The sequence below is a fragment of the Dunckerocampus dactyliophorus genome, chromosome 7 (genome assembly GCF_027744805.1).
Source record: "Dunckerocampus dactyliophorus isolate RoL2022-P2 chromosome 7, RoL_Ddac_1.1, whole genome shotgun sequence".
Taxonomy (NCBI): domain Eukaryota; kingdom Metazoa; phylum Chordata; class Actinopteri; order Syngnathiformes; family Syngnathidae; genus Dunckerocampus; species Dunckerocampus dactyliophorus.
Genome location: NC_072825.1, coordinates 1,145,967 through 1,160,978, shown reverse-complemented (window position 1 = coordinate 1,160,978; position 15,012 = coordinate 1,145,967). Strand labels below are relative to the sequence as shown.

The 15,012-nt window shown below is 43.2% G+C and overlaps 1 protein-coding gene across 6 annotated transcripts in view; it reads left to right on the top strand.

The window, feature by feature from the left end:
• Positions 1 to 15,012, top strand: part of dgkb (diacylglycerol kinase, beta) — a 77,418-nt gene that overhangs the window by 43,585 nt on the left and 18,821 nt on the right. For all 6 annotated transcript variants that reach the window (XM_054781149.1, XM_054781148.1, XM_054781151.1 and 3 more), the window contains one exon: positions 4,889 to 4,953. In XM_054781149.1, coding sequence (XP_054637124.1) covers positions 4,889 to 4,953 — 65 coding nt within the window. The remainder of the gene's footprint in view (positions 1 to 4,888; positions 4,954 to 15,012) is intronic.

The following is a 15,012-nucleotide window of genomic DNA, read 5'->3' as shown; positions in this document are numbered from 1 at the left end:
TCCGACACAATAGCGTGCAAACAAGTTCTCCTCTTTAAACACTTGAAATTTAAAATAAGTACATTGGAGAGGCTAACTAGTTAGCTCGGTAGCTTGCTGTGCGAGCGGCAGCCGTCTCTTATGGCCATGCAGTGATCCCGTAGCCTGCCAATGTGATGTAAGGAAAGAATAATCGGAGTGTCAATGTGACTGGAGGGGTGTTGTTCCATGTCTGTAGGGCTCTAAACAGGTTTACTAGGCTCTAACTTTATCATTATTGAATCCTACTTTGAGGAAATTCACTTCAAGGTTGGGTCTGGAACCAGTTAACCGCGATAAACGAGGGACGACCTATGTCATTTTCAGCGAGACAGAAACTGCCTCCCCAAATGCATCTATTAACGTCCAATCAGGTTTAAGAACAAACAACGAGGATGTGGCTTACATACATGATCTGTGAGTGCTGGACTGCTGTACACGGGGAGGTGTCAACATGCTCCCGAGGAGATGACGAGGTCATGGCATTTTATTTGGTAAACGCTCAACAGTGCTTATGACTTGTAATGACTCGAAAATTTCAGACTTCTGACTTCCGACTGGACTGGAGTAGACTGGACTTGTCTTGACTTGAGACTTGACTAAAGACTTACTTGGGACTAGCAAAACACTGACTTTCTCCCCCAACTCTGATAAAGAAAAGCCACTCTAAAATGTGCAGCAGTTTTTTACAGGACAGGATGAAATGAAGCTAGTTTTTCAATGGAACGGACAGACATGGCTGGGATCATCCAAAAAGATTCCTTTTTGCAGTTGGTTCATATGACAGCACCATTTTTGGGGCATGAAAATGCGTTTTGTTTTCATTTGTTTTTTATTGACTGTTGTATTGCAGTTGTTTTTCATTTCTTCATTTGCTTGTTTATATTGTGTTTTCATTATTTTTTTATACAAATCTGGGTGACACATTCTCTTACAAATGTAAAGGCATGCCTTATATCGGAGATTCCAGTGTATAAGCCGCTGCTTTTTTCTTCAGCGTTGAACCCTGCGGTTCACACAGCGCTGTGCCTAATTTATTGCAAAATTTTAATCTGGTGACATCTCCTTTACTTCAGAACTACTACTAATTGTTTAAATACTGCGCCGCTCCTCCAATGAACTGCTCTTCTGGCAGTACTGCATTATGGATAGCTGCTGTTTGTTATGTTAACCTTGTATTGGTACTTTTAAAGTGTATTTCAAGGTACTGCCATTGTATGACGTGGACACGTGCGGCTTATACTGCATATGTACATGTCTGTTTTTTCCTCTCAATTTAGACACCATAATGGATGGTATTTATGACACTACTGATGTGACCAACACAGTCACATGACTCCCCACAGTATTTTCTCATGCATATGCTGCTTTAGGGTTTTTGTTTCTTTCCATAATCATACACATCAAGCCTCATATTTGTAAGTGAACTTTCCCTCCAAAGTTTTGATGCCTAAAGAGTCCGAGCAGACGGTGAGGTGTAAATACACCAGTGAAGTGTCTCTGACACTCGCACCTCGCTAACATATGCTACATAAATTGGTAAATTTCACACTTTGGGCTTGTGTTTCGCTGCAAGTCAAAGACGGCTGCTGCATCTGCCCAGGAGGCCGCGGCCGAGGGTGGGGGAGAGGTCAAGAGTGACATCGAGGGAGAGCGAGAGGCGGAAAGGTGGTTTTCAGGGCGGCTGGAGCATCCTGGAGCTTGGTTGGCAAGTTGTGATGAGTGGCGATGTGTGTTTAGTTAATTAGCCAGCGAGCAGAGGAGACGATGGAGCCTCCATCAGGGCTCCTGTCAATAGCGCCGCATGCCCGTCCTCACACCGACCCCTCCTCCTCTCAGCTCGTGGAGGACGTGAAGGTGTAACTGCACAGTGTGATGCACAGTCACTTAATGAGCAAGGAGTTGCCTCAAATATCGTAAGCTGGAGCTTCGGGTTTCAATTGAGGAATAACAGAATTGCTACAGTGATGTGGTTGACCCATGGTAGTCGTAGCAGCAGTGTGTCTCAACCCCCACCGTCTTGAAACAAATCTTTCTTTTTGTACGCCCCAGTTTTTGTCCAAAATTTTCACCACAATTGTACATCGGGTTTTGCACGTAACAAACTAGTCCATTTGCCCTGTACTGCTCCCTGCGAGTTGCTCACTCACCGTCCATGCATTTTCTATGGAGTGCGGCTGCTAAATAACCCGCCATGGGGCCAGTGGCAGCAATTTGATTCCATCTGGCCAGGATGCATGGGAAGTCTGCATCAACAATATGTTCTATACACTTGTCACTTATAATTATTTCACATTGTTTTCTGCATTTAAAACTAGAATTATTCTGTATAAAATGTATTTTGTGTACATATGTAACCCGCCCTGTTTCGCACTGCCCGCACTGGGACTCGAACAAACTATCTTCGTAATGGGAGGCGAGAGCGCTGACCACACGACTAAAAGCCCGGGCTGCCGGCCGTGTGTTCAGCGCAGCTCTTGAGGCAGAGGGAGTGAGGTTTTACCAACGTACACTCGGACAGCCTCGCTGGCTGGCATCTGTTACACATATTTTGGGGGGATTAATTCATTGGTAATTAATTCCTATGGGAAATATCGCCTTGGCTTTTGTATTGTATTTGTACTTTATGTTTATTGCAACCAGAAGGCCGACAGGCGGCAGCAGAGCGACAGACAGCGTCACACGTGTGCCGTCTCTTTAAATTGAAATTTTAAGTACATTTTGGCGTTGTTCATACATACAAATATATATAATCCTGCCCTGTCATTTATCTTTCTTTCAATAAAACAGTAAAAATGGACATATTTCAGACATGATCATGGTAATGGTTTAATTTATTTTGAACATGCATACAAGTTACGTTGGAATACATGACATAGTACGATTCACTGTTCTTCATGTCCATAAACGAGTAGGAAGAAGCAAAGCTTACGTAATCCCCCCCCCATCCATTTCACATCTATTGCAATACATTTGTTCACTTCCTGTATTCCAAATGTACTCTTTGCTACTTTAAAATGCATAGGAAAATGATAAGGTAATATGCTAAGGTAATATAAGGTAACATGGTATGACATGGTGATTAATCATGATTAATGTGAAAACTGATTAATCTGATTAAGTTGTTTCATCATTTGACAGCCCTAGTTTTTAGTAACTGTTTTTTTTACACTGATGCCATTATAAGAAGATTAGAAGTCTGGATGATGAATTCAAAGTACGCCTCAATCACCAGATTTGAAACCATGCATGAATCTCACATTGTAGAAAAAACAAATCAATAGTATCAGCTAACGGAACTTTTAAACCACTTAAAAGGGTTTTTCTTCATTTGTATTTGCGTCACACAAGTATAGAAATTAGGGGTGGAATTATGAAGTCATACGGATAAATCCGATAAAAGTAGCTACGATAACTGATTAGAGCTCCACTGAGCCGCGTTGTAGGTGGGTTAGCATGAGCAAAGCAAACACTCCTTTCATGTGACGTGACATAAACGGCCCCTCGTATCTTCCCCTGAGCTCACTTGTAAACAAACATGGCGTCAATCGTGTGGTACTTGGCACTACGTCAGAGGGAGACCTTTGGCCAAATGCTGTGCAAACATCCCGCGATGAGGGGAAAAAACCATCAACCAACCTCGTCAGCCACCGGAAACGCCAGCATCACTGCAACGCCCGTGGATTGTTCCTGTTGCTGCAGGGTTTGGCAAGTGCACAAAAGTTTGCCAGAGATGACGCCCTGCTAATTCTGCTCTGTCTCCGTAAAAAAAAAAAGCCAAAGAAAAAGCTCAAGGTGACCGTGTGGAGGTGGTGGACACCTACAAATACCTGGGAGTGCATCTGGTTGATGGACTGGACTGGAACATAGATGCTCTGTGCAGGAGCGGGCAGAGCCGTCTGTACTTCCTCAGAAGGCTGGCGTCCTTCAACGTATGCAAGAAGCTGCTACAGAACGTCTACCAGACTGTGGTAGCCGGTGCCCTCCTGTGTGCAGTACTGTGCTGCCGGAGCAGCCTCAAGAAGAAGGACGCCACACGCCTGGACACACTGGTGAGGAAGGCAGGAGCTGTCATTGGCACGGAGATGGACAGCCTGGCATCTGTGGCAGAGCAAAGGACACTGAGGAGGCGCCTTCCCTTTCCATCATTGGACAACCAGCATCATCCAACGCGCAGCATCGTCTCCCCACAGACGAGCAGGCTCAGTGGCAGATTACTATCACTGCCTGAGAATATCATCCCTCCCCCACGCCATGCGACTGTTCAACACAACAGAGGGGGGACGATAAAAACACACACAGGACAGGATTGTTACTTTATTATGTATTATTATTATTAATTATGTATTATTTCTGTACGAAGTACATGATCTGTTCTGTGTTGATTTGTTCTTATTTTATTGTCTTCTGTTTCTTATCCCTCATGTCTTGCCTTGCTTGTTTTATTGTGTGATGAAGTTCATGAGGACATTTCTGCACAGCTGCTGGACATGTGATCATGAAGCCTGTCTTTCTAAACACCCTTTGATGCTCACTGACCTGAGCTCTCATGTGGCAAGTGTTGTGTTTCTGCAAGCGCTGCACACATCTATGAACACGCCTCAACAGGTGTCCTGGCTGGTCCACCAGTTGTGTATGTTCGGACCGCCCTTCAGCAGGGCGATTCTTTTATTCTAGCAGCTGCTGAAAGAACGCTAAAAATCCAAAAGTCAAGTTGATATTGACTCTTCAATGGAGTGAAAAGAAAACAACGGCAACACCACTGAGGCAACAATAGGCTGTTGATATCTGCTGAGAGGAATAGTCTGTCCTCTTTGGACCATCTAACAAGTCATAAACGAACCAACCTTCCCTGTGTTGCATCTTTCAGGATGCCTCCATCGCGCATCGTTTCCACGTCATGAGGGAGAAGCACCCGGAGAAATTTAACAGCAGGTATGTTCAGAAGCACAAACCACTTTTCCCTCCATGTCCATTCAGCCACCGTGCGGATGTTTCCTTTCTTGTTTCACGTTCACTACAATTGTGCAAAATGTCTCGCTAAAGTGAAGAATGAAGATGGATGCTTTAGCACGAGGCGGCGGTGTCTTCTCTCTAGCCTCTCTCTCTCCTGTTTGCACCGCCCATTCTCTCTTGCATCCTGATTGGCTGTAGACCATTGTCAATCCATCTCCTTCATGCTGTCTCTTGTTGTGGTCATGGCTAGCAAACTAGCTAACCGTGTGAGCTGCTTGCCAACCACAAGAAGCTAACTGCCTGTGACTCTAAGCGCTGTATGGTTGCAAGTTTTCTCCCCGACAAAAGCCGCCATGTTGACGAAGCGTTCTACACCCAAAAGGCAGACGAAGCCATCACACAAAAAGTTGGACTTCTGGGCATGCAGATTGTTTGCTAATGATAATTAATTTCTGATCATTTCTTGTGTCCAACCAGTTGATCATGACAATTCTAAGGACATTTGAACTTTGAGAGTGTTTCAACAAGAGAGAAATGTCTGAGAAAAGTGTAAAAGTGTACGGTGAGGAGTTTTACAGCTTTCAAACACAATTGCAAACAAATTAAGTTGGCTACTGTGCGGATTTCACTTATTGTGGGCTATTTTGGGAACCTATGCCCCGCGCTAAGCGAGGGAACGCTGTATTCGCAGATGAAAAAAAATAGACTGAAAAGCTATTTTTAGTTCTGTATTTACGTAGTCAGTATCTGTATTTAGTTAGTCAGTGGCAGATGCAGCAGCTACATTCTCCAAGCCAAACATAATTAGTGTCCTAATGAACCACATTTCTCAATCTGCACGGGCATGTCATTATAGTTGCACATTACTTGCAGACAGCCTCCAAGGCAGAAGCGTATTAGAATTGTGTCAGAAAAAGCGTCCTGGATGATCTGCAGCATTCCGTTTGTCTGCTGAAGTGCGTCACAACAACCTCGACTCAGCGAATTATTGCGGCCACTCGGTGTCATCAGTGCGTCTGCAAGTTTTTCGCCGGTCGATCCGGTAGTTGAGACCTCGGATGTTGACGGCTCGCTACCAGGATTCATGAGAAGAATGACATCTTCCTCTTTGTGTTGTACAGTATGTCTGAATAACCCGACACCTCAGGTGGTGCGTGTGCACGTGTGGCGACTCCCTCGCGGCCCAGCGATGACGAATGGACGCTCGTCATATTTAGCCTGTGTGATTAGCTGCAGGAGATGTGTTTCACCTTTCGCAGAGGAACAAATGTGGCATCTCCAGTATGTTTCCATCAATATTTAACGTCTCCCGATACGTCTCCACTAGCGCCAAGGAGTAATTGCGGCCCTAATTGAATTCGCTTGGCTAGCTTGACATGGCGGATCACTCAGAGCGATGACACACCGCCTCCTAATAAGCCCATTATGTACTCGTTAGCATATGTTAGCCTGCTCGTGGTGCAACATTTAGCCAGCCGACCCCTCGGATGCTGGAAGGAGAGGAGGCGAAGGTGACCAGCATCGGCATTCCTCCAAAACTGTAACTGGTCCTCCGGTTCCTGTCAGCCTCCACGGCACCTGCACCGCATCCGTGTTGTTTCACACCATTTTAGGCCTTTGTGAAAAATGATTGAGGTATTTTAAGAAAATGATTCTGTCTGTTATTTGAATCCGGTGAATAATTCAGGAGGGGGAATGGGTTTAGGATCTCTCTATTACACACTATCCTTTGCCACCTCAATAATGCATGATGATAGTTTCACAAGGTAGCAGAGGTTTTTGTTGGATTTGTCCACGGGGGCTCGTGACCACTGCAAGTAAAACTACTCATCAAATGAGGGGGGAAAAAAAAGAGTTGAAGCTGCAGGCCCCCACAGGAAGTGGACACGGCAACAGGCGCACAAATGGGTTTTGGTTTTTTGCACTCATACAAAGTGTGAAATATCTGTGCAGTTTGTTGATCCTTCATTTTATCATTTTATTTATTTTAAGGCTTCTCATATCATTTCAATCATAGCAAAAAGTAAACAATGAGCTAATAACTAGAGAAGCAGCTAACGTAACAAGCATGTGGGCAATAAGTGCAAACAAAGCGTAGTATTTCCTTGGGAAAATGAATAAATGAACTCATTTCAGTTTCAGTGTTTCACTTTGCAGTCAACTTGGTGGGGACTAAAAGTCCAAAGAAGAATGTGATGGCAGTCATCTGCATGTCCCAAAAGTGTCCCATTATATAGAATACATGATAGAAATACATTTTGGCAGCGCTTTGACCTTAAAGACGCAGAACAGTTCATCATCTTTAATTGCCAAACAACATCTTCCAGTAATTACGAGCGGAGGAGATTTTGTTGATGGAATGTAAGGGTGGCACAAGACACCCCCCCCCCCTTCGCTGGTTGCGTCCTATCCATCTTCTGTATTTGCACCTTGGGGTGATTACCAGGGCCAAGGTGTGAAGATTTGACACTCTGCAGATAGATGATAGATTCATTTACTGGTACTGCCGGACCTGGAGGTGATAATGAGGTCGAGGATTAAAAGCAGACAATCAGTCGACCCGTGACGGAGGCTGTCCTCTTCCTCCACCCCCCCTCGACCGCCTTCTTAAACATACATCCCCCCCAATGCAACATTTTTTGCTGATCTCTCATGTAATTACGCACTAATCTGTGACTCGGAGGGGGAAAGGAAGGATGGCAGGAGAATAAAGAAATAGCTTTGGAAAGTTTGGACCCTCGGGCCTTTTTACTGTGCTGTTTATTCATTCATGAATGAACACTTTGGTGCAACGCTGCTTAACTTTAGTGACACGCCAACACCTGGCATGCGCTTAACCACTCGCAACAGCGACTTCCACCCAAATGTCGCCCAATTCTACTCACTCGAGGGAAGTTCTGGAGGCTCATCGATTGTGTTTGCTGCTACGAAATGTTAGAAAAGATCAAATACCTCACGCAAAGTGTGGCCCAGGGGCCATTTGGAGTTGAAATGTTACTTTAGAATCTATAAGGACATCGAGACGTTGGAATTCTGACACATCTTTCCCCCGTTTACGTAATATCGGTTTGATTATTTGCAAAGTTGGATTTAGAAAAGAACATAGCAGCTGTCTGTTGTACGCGGCGTTCTGAGACATGAGCCATGGACGTGTACGTTTGTCATCAATGACGTGAGGATGTTGGGACAGACTGAAGAAAGATAGTTGATATAAAGTGAAAATAGCAAAGGCCCTAAAATGGAACCCTGTGGAACACCGTCTCTTCACTCGACTATCTCCAGAGGCCTGTGGAAACGTCACACAGTGGTCCCTCCTGCTCCGTCTTCTTATTGTCTGGCAGACCAGCTGCATTAGCATGTGTTCATGAGTGTTATTGTCCAACAGTGAGCTCATGTTGTTTTCACTGATAGATTCATTGACACGAGATGAATAAAGGACGTCGTCAGCACATGCATTAGGTGTACATGACAATTACATGACCTTTGGACATACAAGATATAAAACCATATTGTACAAATACCGTATAACACCACGAACTATTGAGAATTGGGAACTGAACTATGTGTGTGCACACGGGCGTACATGCGTGTGCGTGCGCAAAAATTTCCCTACAATGCGTAACCTTCTGCACGCTACACTCCCCCGCGCTCTCCCACTTCCTCCTTCCTGTCGTGTGTGATTCTTCCATTGCAGTGACCCTGCTGAGCTCTTATCAGATGCACTTCTGCCACCTTGTGGCTGTTTTTTATGGCTTAAAAGTGCTCTGAAATATGAATGCATTAGTGTAGAGTTGCATCATCCCCTCTTTTTGCCTCTTGCGCAAAAAAACGTAAAAGACGTATAAATACTTTGTCGGGATGGGGCGTACGGGATTATAAAAACCTGAAAATACGTCTTTGGTGTTGAAAGAGTTAAATTGTGGTGCAGGAATGCATGTTGTACTTGTTATATACTGTATGTTATACTTGCAGCTGTTAAAGTCCAGTTGCATCGGCACCAAGTGAGGCAATGACAGTGGTCCAACAGATTAAAACAAAACCAAACACTTTGTTGTCCGCATTACTGCCACCTACAGGACTGGAGTGGAATGATATGGTCCAATGAAGCTGATTTCTACCAAGGTGTGTGCATCTTTAACAGCACCTTGATGTTCTCCTGATATTTGGGCTGCATCCATCTCAGGTCGTCACACATCTAACAGCATCAGCAGGCCCCTCCTGGGACGCCCTGCCCGTTATGAGGCCCCAGGCTCTGGCTGTGCTGTGTAACCATCCCGAGTTAACCTTTCCTGAAGGCGCAGGGAAGCCCAGGCATGGAGCGCTCTTTAGCATAATGAGCGTGTTCATCAAAGCGCCGCCATGCGCTGGATGGGGCTGCACGACTCCTGTGTGTGTGTGTGTGTGTGTGTGTGTGTGTGTGTGTGTGTGTGTGTGTATGCGTGTCGCCCACTGTGGCGCTCTAAATTACACATGCACGGTGACACGCACACGTGCACGGTGGACGCGAGCGGCGGCCGCCCTCGGACCTCATTTGAGGATGAAATGGTTCATACGACCAAAGCGTCATCTATTATGAATGAGCGCTTGTGTGTCATTTGGAAGCATCTCACCTGTGTCTCCTGCTCAGCAGGAGCACAGACACCTTCATCTACCCTTCTGAGGACGCTTCACGTGTCCTCAGCTGTCCTCAGCCATCAGTGGACCGAGCCAGTTTGATAGGCCCGTCACTGCAGTGCCGCTTAAATATAAAAATAAACATGTTGCTTCTTCCCGAGTCGTTTCTCAAACTGCCAAACTGACCCAGAGCGCCACAGGGGGCTGCGTGCTGAACACAAACGCACAGAGACTTGGTTATGTCAGTGCGATATTTATCACCTCTGATCAAGAGGGAATTAGTGCTAGAATAAGGTCGTAGATCATAGCGGGTTAGATGAAGTGTCAGAGGGGAGAGGAAAAAAATAATCAATGGCGGCTATCGGTGCTTTTCAGTGCACCGAGAGGCGCTTTGGCCTCCAGACAGTCAGGCTGCGCTGAAGATGATGGCTTTTGATGACCGAGCAGCGATGTGATGAACGTGGCTCTGAGAAATATAGATGTCCCTTTCTTTCTCGCCATTTCTACTCAAGTCGAGACAAGCAACGTGGCGTCTGGTCTCGCGTTGCTGTAAAGTGGAGCCCGAGGCAAAATGTTGTCTGGCACCCCCTCTCCATCGACCATTTACATACACGTGTCAAAGAAATGAAATGGCATTGTTTTTAACCCTTTAAGAGAGCGTGGCACCCTGTTGACAAGGTTAGCTAAGTGCAATATAAATACCCTGACCACAACACCCCTGAAAAGAAGTGAATAAATCATCCTAAATAGATCATGAAAGTACACAACAATCAACACCAAACAATTCAAATAAGCAGACAGTTTGCACACAATAATTCTATAAATAAGGTACACTTGCGCCATGCAATGACTGCTGTATGAACAACTACATGCAAACATATGTCCAACTTATTTGTTACCACTTAATAATCAATGATCATTTATTAATATTAGTTGAGCACCAGCCTTGCAGTTGTAGAAACCCGAGTCTCTGGTTTCATTCGGCACACCGGCAGCAGCTAATACCATGTGACCAACCACAGCAGTTATCAACACAGGATTTGCATTGCAGCTTTTGTGGCTCACGTTTGTGTACTGTAGTGTGCACTCCTGATTTTTGTTATTTTTGTTTTGGTTTTTGTTTTTAACCTCCTGAATGCTCCCCTGGGAAGCATCATTAAATTTTCATAATGTTCCGGAGAGATGGCGCAACAGTGCATAAGACAGCAGGTGAAGGGAATGGGCCTTATTTATGGCTGACGTCCCTTATTTATTTATTTATTTATTTATTTATGGCTGACGTCCCATATTTATTTATTTATTTATTTATTTATGGCTGACGTCCCTTATTTATTTATTTATTTATTTATTTATTTATTTATTTATTTATTTATTTATTTATTTATTTATTTATGGCTGACGTCCCATATTTATTTATTTATTTATTTATTTATGGCTGACGTCCCTTATTTATTTATTTATTTATTTATTTATTTATTTATTTATTTATTTATGGCTGACGTCCCATATTTATTTATTTATTTATGGCTGACGTCCCATATTTATTTATTTATTTATTTATTTATGGCTGACGTCCCATATTTATTTATTTATTTATTTATTTATTTATGGCTGACGTCCCATATTTATTTATTTATTTATTTATTTATGGCTGACGTCCCGTATTTATTTATTTATTTATTTATTTATTTATTTATTTATTTATTTATTTATGGTTGACGTCCCATATTTATTTATTTATTTATTTATTTATTTATTTATGGCTGATGTCCCATATTTATTTATTTATTTATTTATTTATTTATTTAGGGCTGACGTCCCATATTTATTTATTTATTTATTTATGGCTGACGTCCCATATTTATTTATTTATTTATTTATTTATTTATTTATTTATGTATTTATTTATTTATGGCTGACGTCCCATATTTATTTATTTATTTATTTATTTATTTATTTATTCATGGCTGACGTCCCATATGAGAGTATTAATTAATTAATTAATTAATTAATTAATTAATTAATTATGTCTGAAGTCCCATATCAGAGTATTTATTTATTTATTTATTTATTTAATCAATCAATCAATCAATCAATTAATTAATTATGTCTGAAGTCCCATATCAGAGTATTTATTTATTTATTTTTTTGTTTATGTCTGACGTCCCATATGAGAGTATTTCTGTGCATAAACAGGCTCTAGGGCAGGGGTGCTCACACTTTTTTAGCCTGCGAGGCTACTTTTAAAATGACCAAGTCCCAAAGATCTACCTACTCCTATAAATGTAGAAAGTATATATCTTTACTATATTTAAAAAAATATGAGTATGTATTTATGTAGGTTATACATGTATATCAGCATGCCAGTACAAGTCCAAATGATCTACCTCTTCTATAAAACATAACATATACAAAATGTAAGCAGTAAACTGTGAAATTCTATTGTAAATATTCATGATTAGTTTTTCACATTCACATTTTCAAAGTTTCCAGGTCATCAAAGTAGTTGCTATCATAATTCACTTCAATATGGAAATAAAGATCATTGCACATAACTGCTGAGTAGTTGTGTACTAGTGAGTGAGTACTGCTAATATGTCAGTCACGTTAGCTACGTAACGTTCATTAGAGCACACGGTTCATGTATTACATCCAGTTAGCATTTGCTAGCAAACATTAGCCACATACAAGAATGGAAAATGTGCAAAAGACAATGCAGCCCAAGTCAAGGCAACATATTGAAAAGGTTTCACCAATGGGCACATTTTTAATTTCATCATGAAATAATAGTTTAAGAAGCCAACGTGTAGAAAACACTGATTTCTGTAGTAGAGTTCATGACACGAATCAGAAGGGGAGCTTACTGTCAGCTGACTGATGTCATATGACAACTACAAAGTGACGTTTACGCCATCGACCCAAACTACCTTGGCGATCTACCGGTAGCTCGCGATCGACGTAACGGCCACCCATGCTCTAGGGACACATTGTACTGTTAGTATACTGTACACACACACACACATATATATATATTATGTCAATATGTATATATCTGTATATATATATATATACAGGTACAGTGTATAGAAAACCGTGACCACATAAACGCACACAAAACTACTGAAAATTGGTACCGTAGAGTACCGTTACCGATTCCCAAGTTCAAATGTGCCAGGTACCCATCCCTACCACCGGGTGAGAGTTGAGAGCACGTTTAGTAATAAATACAAGCAGTTACCCACACAGTTGGACTCCAAGCAGTGTGCTTCGCTTACGCCGGCGCCGTGACGCCGTGAAGCCTTCAGTCTTTGTGCCTAGCGTGACCTGTTGACCGTTAAGGCTGTGATTGGTCGGCTGGGCGCATTGGAGGGCAGCTCACCTACGCGAACGCCTTCTCCGACGATTGTAGATCTACTGACTGTTACGCATGGATGAATTTCTCTCTTGAATTACTCTCGTTCGCTCGTAACGGGTAGCTAGCAAGCTAAATAGTCTCTGAGAGATGCTCAAGGGTGTCCCAAGTGCGGCCCAGGGGTCAAACAAACAAAGCAAAAATTTAACATTGAGAAAAAGGGTTAGGGTTAGGGGCGACAGGCGGGGTCCACCCTGGACTGGTGGCCAGTCAATGGCAGGGTACATACAGACAAACAGCCATTCACACTCACATTCATACCTATGGACCAGTTAGCGTCATCAATTAATGCATGTTTTCGGAATGTGGGAGGAAACCGGAGTACCCGGAGAAAACGGGGAGAACATGCAAACTCCACACAGAAATGTCCAAGCGGAGATTTTAACCCAATCTCCTGACTGTGTGGCCAACATGCTAACCACTCGCCCACCGTGCAGCCCTAGAACACGCTGATGTCTCACAGCTAGCCTGGGAGTGCCTTGGCGTCCTCCCGGTTGAAGTGGAAGAGGTGGCCGGACACAACCGGGAAGTCTGGGCTTCCCTACTGACACTGCTGCCCCGCGACCCCGACCCACCAGATAAGCGGAAGAGGATGGATGGATAAAACAACAACAAATATGTAGCTTCTGTTGTTCTTTTTCATTTTGCTCCTATTTCTTGTTGTTTTAATCTTTGCTGAGTACACCAAAGAACTGTACCACATTGAGATTGCATTACAAATCCAATGTTATTGCTGCTCCAACGGAACCTCGGTTTTCATCATTAATCTGTTCTAAAACCGAAACGTATGAAACTGTTTCCCATCGTAAATAAAGTTAATGTAATTAATCTCTTCCAGACATTTTACAGAAAATTACAATGTGAAAAAAACAATGTGACTGTAAAAAGATGGCGAGATGGAGGTCAATAGCGTTTCTCTCGCTGCCACTCTTGTCAGCAACACGCAGGGTGCTTTGTTTGGGTACTCCATTTGGCAGAAGGATACAGTGCAGGGCAAACGGACCGGTTAGTTACGTGCAATATGGTATCAAAACCAAGGGAAAATTCTGCAAAAAAAGAGAAGTGAATGATCCAACAACTGGGGCGTAAAGTGAGGTTTGACGGTACTGTTGCAGTCGTGTCGGAAGAAGCATTCAGCTTTTGTGATGGAGCCAGTGTTTGGCATCAGTTGTCCGCTTACAAATGACAATTCCATCCAGCTCACTGGTTGCTCCTAATTATCTAATGAACATGTGATTTGTTGCCATGGTGCTAGCTGGTTAGGTTAAGTGGTGTGAATTGACGAGCGTCGCCTCCTGTCATCCTGCGTCTAAACTGGGTTCAGCTGATGTTTTTCAGTCGGCGCAGGATCATTCCCTCGGGTTGCAGCTGATGGACACGTGTTGGACAATAGACAATCACCTGGGCGTCCACCACCACTTTTCAGTCCGCTGTCCTGAGTCGGACGCTTGCAAACATACTCCAGTTTAGTCTCTTCCTGCTTCCCGCTCATCCCTCCCATCCCTATTGACCGCGATGCACATGATAAATCAGCAGTGAGTTGGGCTACCTTGCAAGTAGCCTAATGAAAGCCCATCTATAAAGTGGCTAAATGGTCCTGACAAAAGTCCTAATGAGGGAATCAATAATTCAGTGATTGTTCCTCTGCTTATACTAATAAATCCCCCTTGTCGGCCCATTCTTTACTGGATTCACTTCTGTGTGTCAGCAGTGTTGTTGTGTTTCCCGTCCTTACTGGCCTTGAAGATAAATGGCATTCTGCTGTTTGTTGTCCCTCGGAAAGATGGAAACTCTTCTGTGATCTGCGCCTCGGTAAAAATTAGAATTCCTGTTTCAGATTAGTCCATGACAGAGACTATTTGGTTGATTCATTGATCGGAAGCTAGGAGCGTATACCAACCACCGGTGGAGTCCCACAGGGGCCACTGCTTAGACTGCTGTTATTTAGTGCAGATACAAGATATGATGTTATTGGTCAGCAGAAAAAGGAGATATCAGATCATATCGGTATT